A 17,155-nucleotide genomic window follows, 5' to 3' on the forward strand; every position below is an offset into this window, starting at 1 on the left:
GGGGCATGAACCTACAAGTTCAGGGATGCTGAATTTCAATCAAAGTACCTTCATCACAAGAAAATTGGGTGGAAGGAGAGGTTTACAATACATTGAAGGAAAACAAAAGGAAGGTGGAAGCGTGTCTAGGGTATAGAGTGATGGTGCGACACACTTCTGAAACAAGCCAGCGTCCCCACGCCTCTCGCAGTGAGCCCGCGGGCGCGTGTAGCATTAATTGCTGCCTCTACAGAGCCTGCAGACTCCACACACTATCTATTGCTCGCATCAAAGAAACCACACGCTGAACTTTATGAAATTTTTATTCAATGTGTTCACTTCTCTTCCCTTTTCCCTCTCTTTCTTCCTATTCCTATTCCCCACCTTGGCCCCCCTCTCCCTTTTTAGCTCCGCCACCAAACAGACAAGAAAGACTTCTCTCTGCCATGTTTTCAGCTCCACTTCCTTCCTGCCCAGAAGCACTGGAGTATCTCGTTAGTTCTCTCACAGCTAACATCTCTCCTCCATCTGCCAGGAGCAAAAACCTGATCAGGCGGGTGGGGGGAAGAGCAGAAAAGAGAAGAAAGGGGGGACTACATCAAGAAGTTTGGTGGGTGAGACTCTCCATAGAGCTAGGTGAGAAAGAGTAATATCACTTAACTACAGTAATTACAGACACAAGAAGCACACAAAGGAAAGAACAGAGATGAGAGGGTTTTCTCTCCCTGTGGACAATGTACACCGAAGGGCTTAGTTTCATCATCAACTTTGCACCGATACAACAAATGCAAAAACACATGGCAGGATCGTTGTCGATGTGATGCAGCGATGCCCTGATTTCTAGAAGAGGTGAACAAAGAGTTGTTGAAGGGCTGCCAATAAGTTTTGTTCAATTATCACCATGACACACTTTAAGCCCCTTGCCCTATAATGACAGCTGAGCATAATCAGAGTTTGGACTGATGCACCTTACGCATTACCTTCCCCCAAACTGCTCTCTCTCTCTCTCTCACACACATACTCACACACACACACACTCTGTGGTCATCCATCAGAGCCGTGAGTGTTGTTTCTTCCCCCACACGTCTCATACACACAGGTATAAATCACTCAGCCTGATTTCTGGGGCCAGGGTTTAAATAATTAAAGAGCTTTAATTTATCAGGATTTAGCACCCCAGACAGTAAGGCTGACAAAAGAGAATGAGAGATATATTGAGAAAAGAAAAAACAGTCATTACACATGAGAAGCAAATGCAAAATTATTACACATTTTATTGGAGAGAAAAAACACGACATAGGCCTAAGTGGCACCATGGACAGTGTGAAAAGGCATTCAGGTTCTGAGCCAGCGCTACTTCATCTGGGTGTGGATAATGTTATTTACCCATTATTATTATTATTGTTAAGACGTGAATGCAATGAAACTGTAAAGCTTTGTACTATATGAATGATTTATGACAAGTACATGTCCATTAATACATGAAAAACATCACTGACTTACTTTATATGCAAAATAACCCAACAACACAGATAAAAATAATCATAATTCACGTTTTAAAATCTAAAATAAAAATATTTTATAAAAATCAAGCAGAGTGAAACTGAAATTTTCCCGTCACCAAAATCTTGCCTACTCTACATGTTGCCAGTTATTGGAAGCATATAAAAATTAACTATGTTGATATTTTTCCTCTGGATTCTTGGCAGCGATGTTGACAAATGTGAAAGCCAGCAAAAGAGAATGGAGGTTTTCTGGGAGGGGGCATCCGAGACACTGGGCATGAGAAATACACTACAGTAAGTTACATCTAAAACCATATTTCAATGCCGCATGTCATCAACTGTCTAAAAGTGTTGTTGCGGTTATTCCATAAAACTATGACAAATGCCCACACTGAAAGCTCAGTTTCTAAAGACCAGGCATGTTTTTGTATGCTGCGTTTGAACACAGCCTTGTTGAAAACCCAGGTTGAAGAACAACACATTGAGGGAAGCACATTTATAGAATGAAATCTGTGTTGAATTATGTCTTGCAACGGAGCCAGGAGGCTGGTGAGGGCCAGTGGATGTGATGGATGGCCACAGAATGATGGAACTCTACTGCCCTCCTATGGCCGAAAAGATGTAAATTGTTGCCACATGACAGTATGAGAATCACTGAACTGACCAATTATGACGTACTGTTGGCCTAATACTCACATATTTTACTTAATTGGCTGAAATATTAGCCCTATGAGGTTTTGGAAGTCAGGAAAAAGATCTACCAGCAGGCACAAGGACATAAGGGAGAAACATTAAAATAAAGCAAAACAGCCATCTCAGGCTTTGTTTGACCCTCATATTATTTATTCTTTGCAGTAGATCTCTGGGGGAAAAAAACCAAAACATAAACAAACATACACACACGCGCGCACACACACACACACACACACACACACACACACACACACACTTACACTTAAACCAGACATGTAGAGCATAAACAAAAATTAACTCTTAGAAGATAGAGAGCTTCCATCTGCATATTAAACTACAAAAAAAACAAAAAACCAAAAAAATGCAGTGGCTTTTCATTTAAACATGCAGAGTCGCTCATTTGAGTACTTTATATTATCGTTAACATGAATTAGCAAAGACTTCACTGGGTAAAGTTTGTGGATTTCTGGCAATAGTTAGCCACCTAGTGGTAGAACCCTCTTATAACATCAAGTATTGACGACAGTAGGAGTTTAAACACAACTTTGGAATTTTTTGGCTATATGACACAATGCCATCAACGAATGAACAGTTCAAATAAACATGGTTTAGTGGATATTCAACAAACTATCAAGTCTACAGGCTCCATTAGGGGGAAGATACAAGATTATCACACCAGTAACACTGTATCACTCCTAAATCAGAGAGCACATTATGCTTTTTTTTTTTTTTTAACCATATTGCAAGATTAATTTTCTGAATAATAAATCTCTAGATTTATAGTTACAATACCAATTCCCTGTGAAGCTGATTCCCCATGGTTATACCACCATCCATTTGATGGCCGAATGATGATACAGTACTTTGCTCCGTCTTCTCAAGATACCGCATCACAATCTCTCCTTTACTCCCTTCCTCCTCTGGTGGATTGCACTTCACGATTCAGTTCTCCATGAGGGAGCGCTGTAGAGCCTCCTGGATCATTGTGTGCTCATCTGTGGAGTAATCCTGGAGAGACATGGGTGGGATGGAGTGAGAGAACAGAACTGGCAGGTTTACTGATTAATAATAAAAAAAAAAAAAAAAATCACACTCCAGCAGGGTTGGCGTCAATTCATGAATTAACTCATCAATTCCAGTTCAACTGAGGAATTGGAATTTGAAAAAACCTACAGGACACAGAACTGGAATTGAATTGGAATTTCAGGAAATTTTATTTAATTCAATGAAATTCTGTGAAATTCCATGTTTTTTTGTTTTTTCGTACCACATATCTGATATTACACATGGTGTTATATATTATAAATACTGAATATCATAACATGATATTGTAATACATACATTATAATTGAATGTATTTGCACCCAGCTCCTTAGAGCTCCTTAGAGCTGGGTGCAATTCCAATTCCAACTCCAGGAATTGAATTGGAATTCACCATGCATTCTCAATTCATGAATGGCCCCAACCCTGGACTCCAGATATTGTTTAGGGTCTTTACTTACGACAAAGGTGTCATAGGAAAAGGTGTGCCTAATTTTCAGGTGCTGGAAAAAGTCAGCACTCCTGTAGTTTGGGTCCCCCCAAGGCATTGAGGCACAGATAGGGCACACCTAGACAGATCCAAAATGAGAGTAACAAAGCATTTATGCACAATTTACTAACTCTGGACCCATCCGAGGAATGTGTGGAACCATGCGTTACTTATGTTTTGGGTAAACTCATGGAAGCATGGTGGGATCACACTGTAAGGTGGACTTCTTACCACTTGGCGTGTGTCTCGAGCATGCTGGGTAGTGCAGTGTTCAACCAGGCCATCCTGATCAAGGTTCTGGCAGTTGCAGTAAGGGCAAGTGAAGGTGTAGCGATTTGGCACTGGACTGTAGGAAAGAAAGGAACATCACAATATGTCTTCTACACATTGCTGACTCTTGAACTTTTTTCCCCGCCTCACAGTATTCTCACAATATTTGTTCCTCAGAAATGGGAGACTATGTGTAGCCTTAGATATCCAACAGTCAAGTCATGTTAGGATTATATCTTGGGTTTCCTTATTGCCCCTCTATTTCACCTGATGATGGCAGGCTGGCTCTGGGCAGTAGTCCTCACTCCCTCCTCAATGTACTCCTGGTATTTAGAACAGGCAGCTGTGTGGCCTCTCATCTGGGAAAGGCCGACCTGAGAGAGTGGTGGGACACAACGCACAACATCAACAGCTTCTACTGCACGATAAAATCCATACAAATACTCCCTCACATATTCAATTTAAGTTCTTCTAATTGCTTGAGCATAAAGAGTAAAATTGAAATGAGGAAGAACTGTAGAGCTGTTTATGCTGTTTGACTGCATATGATTTACAGACTCAAATCAAAGTGTGCTTGTAAAATTTGTGTGTGTGCAGATATGATGTATTGAGGCCCACGGTTGCCTTGTGCAAGGAAGTGGTCCGTCTAAAGCCCTGCGTGTTTCCACATCTAATGCACAACAAAAGAACACAGGTCATGCAGAGTCCTTATTTCAGCTTTTAGACTGTCATCCACCGTACCTGAGCCGCGCATCCCTTGCAAGCCGCCACAGATGAGTGGATGACGGCGTCTAGCTCAGTAGCTTTAGTCCAGTGGCCCAGCGCTGCCCTACATACTGCACAGACAGGCTTCTGGGGACGCAAACACTCCTGCAGACAACTCTGGCAGAACCTGAGAGTAGATAGGTGAAGAGATGAGGTGATGAAGGAGGGCTTGTAGTCAGAGAGGAGAGGTAGGGCAATCAGTTACTGTGACTGTAATGGGTTCTGCTTTGGACTCCAAACCAAAAGGGAAAGCTTTGTACAATTATTTTATAGACCGACAGTAAAATGTACTATCTGACATAATAAAACGGTGGCCGTAATTTGCTGAAACATCCTTGTTAGCTCAGTTGGCTCCTGACTCGAAACCACTTCCTGAAGCTCCTATGGAAAGTCCCCACCTCAAGAGGGCGCAGGGACTTGTAGTCCTTTTGAATGTTGACATGCCTGAACGCGATAGAGCCTTAAACTACAACTCCCAAGTGAGGCCCCTTCTTTGATGTAAACAAAACTGAAACTGATTTAGCAAGCTGGTTTTGGTTTTGCTAACTGTACTAAGTAAGCAAAATAGAAATATTGTCTGATAATACAATGTAGACCTACACATGGCCGGTTTTTTAGGGCACGACATGTTTATAAGCAAGGTTTTTTTCACAGTTTACCTCGTACCATTACATCGCTGTTAGTAGATGTGGGTTAATGATAGGAAGACGGTCGAAGAAAAGCAAATACTCACGTATGTCCGCATTGTGTTGTTACGGGACTGTCGAAAATTTCGAGACAGACTGGACAGACAAATTCTGTCACGTCGCCGCTTCCATCAGAGACATTTTTCTTTTGCTGTGCAGAGCTAAACCCTCCAAGCATCGCCATTTCTTTTCTTCGGAGTGTCAATCCCCCACCAACCGTAACCGTAACGACGTCACCGGGCTTCTGGTTCTTTTTTTAAGCACGAGGGCGGAGTTTAGGCTCGCGGAACCTATGTAAATAATTTGCCGTTCATAACAATGTCAAGTTCAGTGATGTATAATAAAAAAAAGTGGGTAACCTTTCAGTTCCACTCAGTGATCACCACAATACAAACAACCTCCATTCTGAACAAAATTTTTTTTTTTTTTTTCATAAAAGCATACATGTATATTAAGTTTATTGAAATTATCTCATTTTTCATGAAACTACGGCATTATCATACTTCTTGCTATTAATATATCAACATAGATCATAAAGACTTATATTAGCTTACATTACTCATATTACCCTATTATCGAAAGGGTGGGTATACTTCATTTAAAAAAAAAAGAAAAGGTGGGTGAAATGAGTTTAGGTGGGTTTAGCCTTCACTAGGCCACATCCCTGATTCAGTGCAATCGAAAGGGTCCCTAGCTAATAGGTTATGGTCTTGGTTTTTATCTTTGATGTAGGTGGGTATAATGAGTATACAGTCCCTGTCCTGATCAAAGCTGCTGTTAGAAGAACTGTTTATATATAGTATAAATATATTATATATTGAATTAATTAATTAATGAATATTTAAGTGTTTTTTTTCTTGAAAAGACCCTATTGTCATGTAACTTACATCATTCTGATACTAGTAATTCTTAAATACATTAACATTGTATATATATTTTTGTTTCTTTTTATCAGACTAAAAGGTGGGCAAACTCTGTTTGGCAGATACAAACAGATAAACTGTGGTTAGACGTAGTTTTGGTGGGCTCACCCTCCACTTCATGCTTGCCTCCAGCTCTTTCTCTGGTAGTGCACGTGGGCTCCTGATGCTGATGAACTGTCAGAATTGTCCGCATGCGCGATGTGATGATGGGAATTTCCAGCAGCGGAGGAGGCGTAGCTAGCCACAGCTAGCAGTATTTAAGGTAAAATGTGTTGTTGATGGCATTTCTATCTATAAAACGGTGTGTTTTTCCCAAGCTAAAGCTGAATAGAACTTGACAGCACAAGGGTCATACCACAGTGTTAGTATAAATTGAGATGATTGACACCAAACGCCGAAGATTGTGGATCTATGGACCGCCTGGCTAACGTTAGCTAAACCAAATGTTAGCTAGCCAGCTGCGCTGAAATGGGCGTTCACTGCCTAACGTTATGCTCAGTTGGGGGCCCATGCCAGTGACAGCGTTGGGCGTTTGTTTTGAGCTTGATGAAGCATTACAAGCTATTCACATAATGCTTTCCTCGTCAACACAGGCGGCCATGGCAAACTGAATCAGTAGCAGAAGATGCGTAATAGTAAGGCAAGCTAATGTTGTTAGCTAGGGCATGCTGCTTGCTAGCTCGCTATACGGATGCTTGGTAAGGTTAATGTGTGAGCTAACTAAGGTATAGCCAGCCAGCTAACCAGGGGACGAACAGCAGAACCCTCCCTCTGCTGCGGTTCAAGCCCCATGACAGATTTTTTGGTTCAGTAGAGCATGCAAGTAGCAGCAATATCATGTTTAAATTTGCGTGCGTAATTTTAGCTAACGTTAGCTCAGTGCAGTCCATCCATAATTGCTCTAGTTTGAAACCCATGTCTTAACGTTACACGCGTATGTACCTGTGGTTCGCTAACGTTAGTTCATTGACGCAAATAAGAGCGGACGACAAAAGGTTATTTCTGGGAATATTCAACAAGGTTTATGTGCCCGGTCATTTCCATAAAATGTGCCATGTCAGTTTCTTCATTACATATAGCATCATAGTGATAGTCATCGGTCAAACCAAGTTTAGGCCCGACATTATATAGCCTACACGATCCATGCTCACATCATCCCACTCAGAGCACAGGCACACTTTCTCTCAAAAATAAGCATGCGTATGTTCTCAACCTCCACTCTGTAAATCAGTAAGTTTTTATATTTGTCTTTTGTGAATGATACAGATGCTAGCCTTGCATTTTAATTATGGACTTAAGTAACACTGAATGAGTAGGAGGACATGTGGCCCGAGCCTCCTAGCATCCTCTTGATGTGTGTGTGTGAGTGAGAGAATTGTATTTTCATATTGCTCTCCTCTGTCATTACAGCTTGGAGACGACTCAGAAGAGTCACACCATCATGACTGTGTCCTCATGTGCTGAGTGACCTTGAACTCACTACATTTGGTGAAACTTGGGAATGAAGGATAGATGCCTAGATGCAACTCTGAATTAACAAAGCATGAAGTAACGGCCCCTCTTGACCTCATCTTGCACGACGTACGCCTGCTTGCCTGGGAGAACAAGTGCAGGCATTGAGCCAGTGAACAACCCAGAGATGCCTGTAAGAAGGCATCCCTACAGGCTGCAGCCTAGCTACTCCAATTAAAAGCAGCAAACAATTACGCCTTGTTGTTTAGAAGAGGATGTGCTGCTGATTGGACTTAAAGACTCAACCCTCTCCCACCTCCCCCAAAAGTCGTCAACGGTGAGTGTGTGCCAGTGTGTAGAGTGTAAGATGGCGACAGAAAATGGTGCTTGAATGCTGCGTCCTGGTGCAGGGCATGCTAAAAGGGGTGAGGCTCTCTGAGAAAGGTATCACAGCTGACTGATAGTCTGCTGCCGATAATGGATGCCAAGTTAAAAGAAGACCTATTCCGGAGGTATGTGGCGGCACTGGAGAGGCGTCTGGAGGATGGAGGGGGAAACATGGGGATAGGAGCTGTATCAGAGGGGGACAAAGGAAGACATAAGGACAGTGAAGCCCTACTTTCCACAGCCACAGCTCTGCTAGGGGCCTATCAGCCAGATCCAGGGCAACGTTTCCGCATGGTGCGTTTCTATGAGGTGGTGGAGAACTCTCTCCGCTGCCAGAGAGGAGGCAACCTGAAGGGCCTGGAGAGGGCCTTCCACACCCTGGAAACCATCTGCACCAACCTCTTGCTCTTCCCCTGGAAGAAGGAGTTCAGATGTATAAAGGTGAGTTTAGTTTGATGTTTTCAGCGTTGTCATATTATTCTGACTTAAAGCAATATTTCACTTTGGGGAATCATTTCTATCTTTATGACTGTCCATTGTCAACTTCCAACATTACTTTCCCTTGCATCACTGGCATTTCCAAATTTCTGTATCATCTATTGTAAATAGGTAAAATGACCTCTTGAAAAACATGGTAGCAAACAAAGTAACATATAAATAATATAGCATGCTCGAAAATAACATATTTTCATTGATGTGTTTTAGTTGTTAGGTCACTGTGTTAGAAGTACAACTTATATACAGTGACATATGAAGTCTAGTTGTGCATTGGCTGCAAAGCTGGCAGTGGTCTTTAAGCAGTGGTATGGGCTCATTGTGTATTTAACAAGTATAGATTCTGTACAGTCCCACGGCACATTCATGGCAATGATGTATACGCTTAATCAATTTAGCAGTTTATTTGAACATGATCTCAACTTTCTGGCTGTCTTCCAGTAACCTTAGGCTACTTGACTTGGTAGTTAACATTAGAAATTGAATTGTTAAGGTATATAGCTTAAATATATTACATACATACACAGAAGTGCGGCTTATGCAACCATGTGATTTAATATAAAATGCCAGAGTATATGTTGTCTTATCATAAAAAGATTTAGCTATATAATGCCATACATCACTGTGCTGCAGCAGTCCATGAAAACTACTAGATTAAGAATCCAGAGGTCAGTTCTCCCATCATGTGACATCATCTTAATTCATTTGTATATGAGATGACACAGCTAAGATGAATTATAATTAAGTTAAATTGTGACAGTAATGCAACTTTTACTGCCTTTTATTAATTGGATACTGCTCCAAAAAGAACATGCATGATTTGTAGAATATCACAATTAAATTACTATTAAAATTACTATGTGTCCAGTCATAGAGAGGGATGTCTCTCATCCTGACAGACTGATCTGAATGTGGCTCTTGAAAAGCATTGTGCTGTGGCGACCACACTGTGGTAAAAACAAGACATGGCAACAACACAGTTTAAGGGACGTTGCCATTGCCATTTAGTACAAAAACACCAGTAACAGGAAAAATGTGCACACTAACCTGGGATGACACAGCTCATCTCATATGTTCAGTATTGTTGCAAAACCTGAGATGTGTTCCACAACAAGACATGCCAGCAACAAGATAAGCCAATGCTTCCCAACTCATAAACATGTTTTAAATTGTCCAAGAATGTTGGTATACATTAGCAAACAGCAGGGAGTTATAACAACACAGTAGTTAAACGGCACTTATGTATAATATTAAGGTTAAAACAGCATTGTGAGATCAGCTGGAGATAGTGGCATAGAATATTCAATCACCATTGTTCAAGATGATTCATTCACTATCATCGTAGTGATTCAAACAAACAAAGCTCCCCACTAAACACCTTGTTCAATGCACCGAATTGTAATTTCAACACACTATAATCTTTATCTTAATATTTATTTGAAAACAAGGTTGCAAAATGTTTTACAAAGGAGTAGGCTAAATATAAACAGATAAAATCAACAGTAAAAAGTAAAGATCAGTGTTATAAAAGCAATACATTTTAAAACAAAAGAACATGAAAGCAACAGAAAAAAGGTCAAGAGTACAATTAAGAAAACTTTACATAAATGCAATTACACTGTATAAAAGTGAGTTTTAAAAAGTAACTTAAAAGATGATACTGATTTAGCCATCCTAAACTTGACAGGCAGGTTGTTCGAATGTCTATGAGCCCTGATGCAAATGACCAATCACTGGTTGTTTTCACTAGTTGAGTTAAATATAAAGCCTTGTTTTTACTTTTTCTTTTTAACTTTTTAAGATGTGTGTCATGAGATTTACGTATTATTGCAAATTTGGTGTACTACAGTACACAAAGTGTACTATGTTGGCTTATGTCTCATTTCCTTGTTGCAAATATAAATTAGCCTGTCCCTTGATATGTTGATAGCACCCATAATCTTTTTCATATGCATAACATGCACTGTATCATTTGCATCAGTTCTGTGTAAATTTCAGTTAGATCATTTGTCATGTACAGTACAGTACTGATCAGATCATTCAGAACTATCAGATATGTCCTATATGTTAATTGTGTTGTGAGGTCTTTGTAAATATCCAGCTCTATTGATTGCACTGTCTAATATCACAGGAATAGTATGCACGTTCAGTTTTGGGGTGGATGTGTGTGTTTTTAATGCGTCAGACAGATTTAAGTGACCTTGCTTACACTGATAGTAATTAATCCATTTCTCTTTTAGACCTTCACTGGTCCATATGTGTACCATCTGCAGTCTGCCATTTCTGACGCTGAACTTCGATCTCTTATGCGCACCATCGGCTACTCCCGTGACCACGAATCGCAGTTCCATTTGCGGGAACACCCTGGGGGCGCGAACCATCTCCGCCAGTTGGCATTTGAGCTCTTCCTGGCCCAGGCAGAGTGTCGTCTTCTGGGAGAGGTAGTGGCTCTGGCACGTGGTTCAGCCTCAGAGCTGGAGGCCCTGGAGCTCCGCAGAGGTTGCAGAGATGACGCAGCTGGCTGTGCTGAGGCACTCCGCAGACGGGATAGCCTTGGGGCAGATATGGCTCGGCTGTCCGTGCGGCCGATGGATATAGAGAGGCCTCATCCTCACCACCTGAGGAGAGGTAGCCGCCCATCTAAGTCTGTGGATGTTACAGATGGAGCTGGTCACTGGCACGCAGCAGTCAGCAAGCCTGTTCTGAAGGCCTCGCTGAGTCTGAGGAAGGAGCCACTGTTCGTGGACACAGAGGAGGATATGAAGGATGAGATCATCAGGCCCAGCACCTCAGCGTCTCTTTTCTCTGTGGCGGCTCCACCTTCCTACAGCCCTGTTGCCGATTTCTTCCCAATTCAGTCACCTCCTCCGGCTGATGCGTACTCATCCTACCACTTGTCTTCTTTGGATGAGATTGACTTGTACACAGAGAGGGGTGGGTCTGGGATGGGAGGAAGGCAGACCCCCTCTAGACCTCCATCCAGAGAGCCTCGGGAGGCAAGGGATGGGTGGCTGCTCAAGGCTCATGGCAGTGTGAAGTGTCAGGGTTGTGGCCTGGGCTGCTCCACTATGGCCTCCTGCCAGAGGTGTGACATGATCCTGTGTTCTGCCTGTCACGATGTTGACCCCTCCCCTTGCTGTGGCCTGCAGGACTACCACCCCAAATCCCCACGGCCCCTCGATGGATACATCCCTGTGAAGGAAAAGCTCTCTGTCTACTCTAACACTCACTCCCACTCCCACCTCCACCCTCACCCCCTCACACTGACCCACTCACACACTCACCCCCACCCTCACCCCCAGATGGTGGAGAAACCCCTCATGTCCACTAAGCTGTTTCCAAGCAAGTCTGTTGCCATGGCAGCACCAATCGGAGGCAACAGCGAGCGAATAAGCGTGGGGGGATCGCGGTGCGGGTTTTGTAACAAGCCTGGTGCGTCACACACCTGTGTGAACTGCTCTAAGGTGTCATGTGACTCGTGCATGGGCCTGTATGCGAAGGACGTGTGCACCCGGAAAAATCCCCAGCACAGTTTTGTGCCCAACCATCAGCTCAACTTCAAATCCGGCACCATATCTCACCTGGTGTACCGATGAACCAGGCACACAGGATATTTCTTTCTCTTTCTCCCTTCTAGTCCCCTCCCTCGATCTCCAACGTAGTCTTGCACTATCGCTTTAGCTCTATTCCCTCAACAAACAACTTGTTCACTATCTTCCCCTTTATCTGATACTCTCTTTTCTCTCGCTCTAACCCTCCCCTGAACTTTGTACATTTTCTCTTACTATCAGAAGTAGGGCCCTGGAATGCACATGCCACAGAGAGCCATATCGTCTGCCCATCTCTCTGCCTTGTACAAGTTCAGGCCTTTTATCTATTTCCTCTTCCTTTACCTTGCTACCTGCTCTTGAGTAGTCATGTGATGTTGTAGCGCTTCCTAATCCCTCAAATTTTGTCCTCCTCAAAGGGAAACTGGAGAAAAGAGAGCTTGATTCCTCCTCGTTTGAATGAAGTCCGTCCAAATGAACATAAATACTTTGCCTAACTTCTCAGCTAAGAATTCCTCTAATATATATATATATAAATATATATGTGTGTGTAGAGAAGACCTCTGAACTTGCATTGTGACAAAGGAGATCTTTTTAAACTTGAAAAACAGTGGGGAAAAACAAAGCAGTAAACACACTGGAAGTCAATAGTATATATTTTTAATCTCTATTCTCTAGAACAATGTGAGACTGTTAAATGGGCATGAGGTCTGGAATTGTGATTTTTGGGGTATAAACACAATGTGGGGCTGGGGTGGGGTGATATTAAAAGGGACATATTGAGACAATGGTCAGATGCCATATACTCTATTTAAAAAATAATGCCTTGTAAATTAACCCTCAATTGTTTCTGGTTATATGACTGAGGTTTAAATGCTGCTGTTGACTTGTGGACATTGGAGATGTGTGGTGTTGACTTCTTTCTGGTAAATAACCTGTTGAGTTGTGTCAGTTCCGAGCCTCCCCTTCCATTACACTCCACTTCTCAAGCCTCCATGGTCCATGATGTAGTACCCCCTTACCACTCAGTGATCAGTTCCCCAGTGCTTGTCTCAGGTGGAGTCACAGGTAGTCTCAAGCTGGGCCACAAAGTGTCAAATGATTGTGGTTCCTTACTTTGACAGTTTGTTTGTGAGCTTATTGATTGGTTTTAGACGGCATGAAGGCCTATACTCTTGACACAGTTTGTCTGTCTACCTCAAATGGCTTCAGCTTAATCACCCATTCTAACACTATGGTTTTAAACTAGCCCTGGAAACCTAAGAAGTATTGTATCTATTGCATTACTCCTCAGTAATTTGCTATTTGTATTGACTGAACGGACAATAAGATCCCCTTGTATGCAGGACTGATTCAGTCCTAAAGGTTAGCAGAGGTTATTTATTTTGTGAGATCATCCTGGGCTTTGTCATCTGAAAAGTATTCTGATAAAACACTAAATATATCTGGAAAAAGTGGACTTATGAGTTGCCAGTTTGGCCTATTGCATGCTACAGAGTTACATGATTTAAGTGTTAAAACTCCATGCTTTTACATGAGGGAATTTAAGACAATATTTAACATTGTTTATGACCCCTGGCTAATAATGTTACCAGTACTTGCACAGCACAGACTGGCCTTGCCCCAGACTCTGTGAAAACGAGTCTGTGAAAACAAAAGAGGACAAATAAAGGGTTGAAGTGCTATTCAGGTTGATCATTATCTTGGCAGCTGGTTTCAGTTAGGGCATATACAGTACAATAGACGGGAGTGCAAGCATGGAATAATTTCAGTTCGGTGTTGAATTTCCCAATGGGACATTTTTTTGGAGAGTTTCTCATGACACTTTGTGTCTTTCCATGTTTGTAAGACCCTGAAAGGCCTGTCTAAAGTCTTTGATGTAGGTGATTTGGTGCATGTGGTTTGCCTAAGCTATCTTAAACCAGTCACTACCATTTGCTATGGAAATTTAATTCGACTGCAACTTATTGGTATACTTAAAAAGGCCTAACTAATCACGGGTAAATAAACTCTGCTAACATTTAAAATTGATTTCTACAAAGTTAAGAGGGTACCTTTACTGATTAGACTGCAAGCCACCATGACAAAGGAGAATTAATGTAGTATGCTGCATAGTCCAAAGTCACCAAGGGCTAATTTTAAATCAATTCGTAAAAATTGTCTGTGAGTCGGGGTTATTTTGACAGACCACATAGGCTGCAGTAGCCTTTTTTGTTCTGGAAAGAATAACCTCTAGATGCCTTAAGCTTGTCCAGCCGTCTTATCCTAGAGAATTTTTCGTCAGTGGTATTGTCATTTAATTTTCATGTTTTAACAGTTTAGCCTATAGGTTGAACTTTAGCATGTTGATTTTGACACCTGCCCTTGCATTTTTGCCAGGCTACATGCACTGAATACATAGCATGTCCCATGATAGTTAAGCAGAACTTTCAGAGAAATTCAAAAATACAAATAATTTTGGCTTGGTCACCACACAGTTTCTTATATGAAGCATATGTAAGCTTACATACTAACAGAATTCTGCAGCAATTCACAAATTGTAGGCCTACATATTTATATTTTTTTCCTTTACATGTTACCTAAACACATTACTTATCATGTTACTGCTCACGGGGGATGTCTATTCTAATTCTAGCTATGTTGGGCCTAGATTTCCAATTTGACATGCATTTTGTTTTGGTTTTTTCCATACAGATCTTACCTAAACACACTTATTTGGTTGCTACTTACAGGGGATAATGTCTAATCTCATACTTCCGTTCTCTTTTCCTTCCCTTTAAAACTCAGTTTACTCATTGCTTTGTATAGCAAGTGTTCATGTTTAAAAAAGAGACCAAGAACAGATGTTTCGATACTGTATGGATGCAGCTCAAGGGTTCTTTTAAGGGGCTTTGAAAAATGTCATTGGGTCAACTTTAGGAAGGCTAACTTGAATATCACAAAAGTCTTGAGTGACCTTAGGGAGGTGTGCAATTATTGTTTTTTCGTACCTGATAAAGCCTTTCTGAAATGGCCTGAGTGTGAATATTTATCAAGATATATTTTAATTGCTTGTCTCTGTTCATAGCAAATCATACCAGCAATGAAGACAACTTTTAGAAGTATCATTGAGCCATGTTGCAAGAGTGATCATATTGCCAAATGAAGAACAAATATCTTATTGGAACACAAAACAAAACCCTGTGGCCTGCCTGGATGAGCAGTTCATGTAACATAAGAAATCTATGATTTAGCTCAAGCTTAGCCTTGTGTCTGTAGCTGTTGGCCTTTTAAGAAGCTTAGAATAAGAATGAGAATAATCAACATAGACACCTTCCCGCACATCATGGGACATTGATTTAACTCAGTACAATGTCTGTTATACTCATTGTATTTCAATGGACTGACTATTTGTGTGTGTAGGCCACTACAAAGGGCTAAACAGTCTTCAGGGCTGCTGCTAAGTTGGTGGGCACTGTTTATCTTTTAATGAACAACTGACTTGTCATGGGAAACGATGATCAATATATATCTGATATGGAGGTCACTTTACATTCATCAGCGGATATGAATTACTGATGGACAAAGAGCTATTTTTATTTTGTGTCATGGAATACATTGAGCCATTTGAACATGATCTGTTTTTCTCACACTAAACACACTCAAGTCATTGTGGAAGTCATTACTCCCTTTCTTTACCTCTTCGTGTGGTTATCTTACCGGTATTAACAGTGGTGGTGTAGTATGTATTTCCCTTCCCCCTCAAGCCAACCCCTATTCCCCTACCCCTTTCTTGGCATGCTCTGTACTAGGCCCAAACCCATACCTCATCTCCCCCCAAACCCCAAACCTAGGTTTACCCTTACCTATTGTCTCCCCTCCCTCCTCCCCCCCTCCACCTTGGCACTGAGGATCATTGCACAATGTCTATGTGAAGGGGTATAGACCTCACTGAATATGTGGGCATACAGGGGGAGGAAAGGGAAAATAGCCAAAATTGTTAATCGGTGAAAAAATATAAATATATATATATATATATTGAAACGTAAATGAGATTTTATAAAATAATTTCAAGAATAAAATTCTGAAAAAAATTGGTCCTTTTCTGCGTTGATTTTGTTGATTGAAACTTTGAGTTCAGTATATTCCTTGTGTTTGGCTGTTTTTTAGGCTACATGTCTAGAGTCCGCTTTTGAACTTTTCATTAAAGGTTAGAGTGTAAGCAGCTGAAGGGCAAAGGCCTGAACCAAAGGAAGCATTTTTTAACCCAAACAAGGCATCTGTTTTTTAACCCTCTTTATCGGGTGAGTTGACTAAGAACATATTTTACTTAAAGCCATCGCCTGTTGAAATAGAGAGGTTTACACGCATAACTGGAAGCTGCCCCGTACTACCACAGTTTTGTATTTTTACCCACCAAACGGCTCCAGAGGAGTGAATTGTTGAGGTAGGGGAGCTCATTACCTGTTCACTTTCCCTACCCAGAAGCTCCCAGGTAGTCCAAGGTTTGAATTGACTGTCCTTTGGTTACAAGCCCGCCTCCCTAACCTTCAGTGCTCAGTCTGAGTGCCCAATCTCACCAGAACGTGTGTCTGATAACTTTTGAGTGTGCAGACTGCCCAGCCCTACATGGATTACCTTTTTCCTTTATGACCAGCAGATGGTGATAACTACCCATATAGAGACAGACTGAGGCTACATAAAGCAGATCATTGATTTTGAAACCTATAACTTTTGTAATTTAATGGATATGAATCAAATTATAATTTCACTGAACTAAATGTTCCAGTTGGGCCTGCATCAATCTATCCTGTGGTGCTGTATGGGTATGTTGCAAACTAGTGTGTTCTATAAAAAATCAGCTGTGGATGACAGGCATCAATAGATAGACGTATCAGAAGTAGCCTGTTTTACTTGCAGTGGTTTTCTGCCAGTAGATTTC

General features: G+C 41.5%; 2 protein-coding genes across 3 annotated transcripts; one reads left to right on the top strand and one right to left on the bottom strand.

The window, feature by feature from the left end:
* Positions 1 to 1,235: 1,235 nt before the first annotated feature.
* rnf114 (ring finger protein 114) lies at positions 1,236 to 5,671 on the bottom strand. The gene is made up of 6 exons (XM_071898984.2): positions 5,477 to 5,671; positions 4,720 to 4,870; positions 4,246 to 4,352; positions 3,940 to 4,054; positions 3,680 to 3,787; positions 1,236 to 3,185 (listed from the first exon to the last, which is right to left on the bottom strand). Exons 1-6 carry the CDS (start codon positions 5,611 to 5,613, stop codon positions 3,120 to 3,122), a joined length of 684 nt encoding a protein of 227 aa, XP_071755085.1. The 5' UTR covers positions 5,614 to 5,671; the 3' UTR covers positions 1,236 to 3,119.
* Positions 5,672 to 6,574: 903 nt separating this feature from the next.
* spata2 (spermatogenesis associated 2) lies at positions 6,575 to 16,301 on the top strand. 2 transcript variants are annotated; one of them, XM_071898986.2, is made up of 3 exons: positions 6,575 to 6,614; positions 7,763 to 8,632; positions 10,927 to 16,301. In XM_071898986.2, exons 2-3 carry the CDS (start codon positions 8,282 to 8,284, stop codon positions 12,280 to 12,282), a joined length of 1,707 nt encoding a protein of 568 aa, XP_071755087.1. In that variant the 5' UTR covers positions 6,575 to 6,614; positions 7,763 to 8,281; the 3' UTR covers positions 12,283 to 16,301. The 2 variants fall into 2 exon arrangements, with proteins under 2 accessions (XP_071755087.1, XP_071755088.1); XM_071898987.2 differs by lacking the exon at positions 6,575 to 6,614 and adding an exon at positions 7,502 to 7,582.
* Positions 16,302 to 17,155: the final 854 nt, after the last annotated feature.

The sequence above is a fragment of the Centroberyx gerrardi genome, chromosome 14, assembly GCF_048128805.1.
Source record: "Centroberyx gerrardi isolate f3 chromosome 14, fCenGer3.hap1.cur.20231027, whole genome shotgun sequence".
NCBI lineage: Eukaryota > Metazoa > Chordata > Actinopteri > Beryciformes > Berycidae > Centroberyx > Centroberyx gerrardi.

Coding starts and splice junctions, on each gene's coding strand:
- rnf114 (XM_071898984.2), bottom strand. CDS start 5,613: ATGGCGATGCTTGGAGGGTTTAGCTCTGCACAGCAAAAGAAAAATGTC. Junction 4,871..5,476: donor ACAACACAATGCGGACATAC/GTGAGTATTTGC, acceptor ATCTACTCTCAG/GTTCTGCCAGAGTTGTCTGC. Junction 4,353..4,719: donor GCAAGGGATGCGCGGCTCAG/GTACGGTGGATG, acceptor CCACTCTCTCAG/GTCGGCCTTTCCCAGATGAG.
- spata2 (XM_071898986.2), top strand. CDS start 8,282: ATGGATGCCAAGTTAAAAGAAGACCTATTCCGGAGGTATGTGGCGGCA. Junction 8,633..10,926: donor AGGAGTTCAGATGTATAAAG/GTGAGTTTAGTT, acceptor TTTCTCTTTTAG/ACCTTCACTGGTCCATATGT.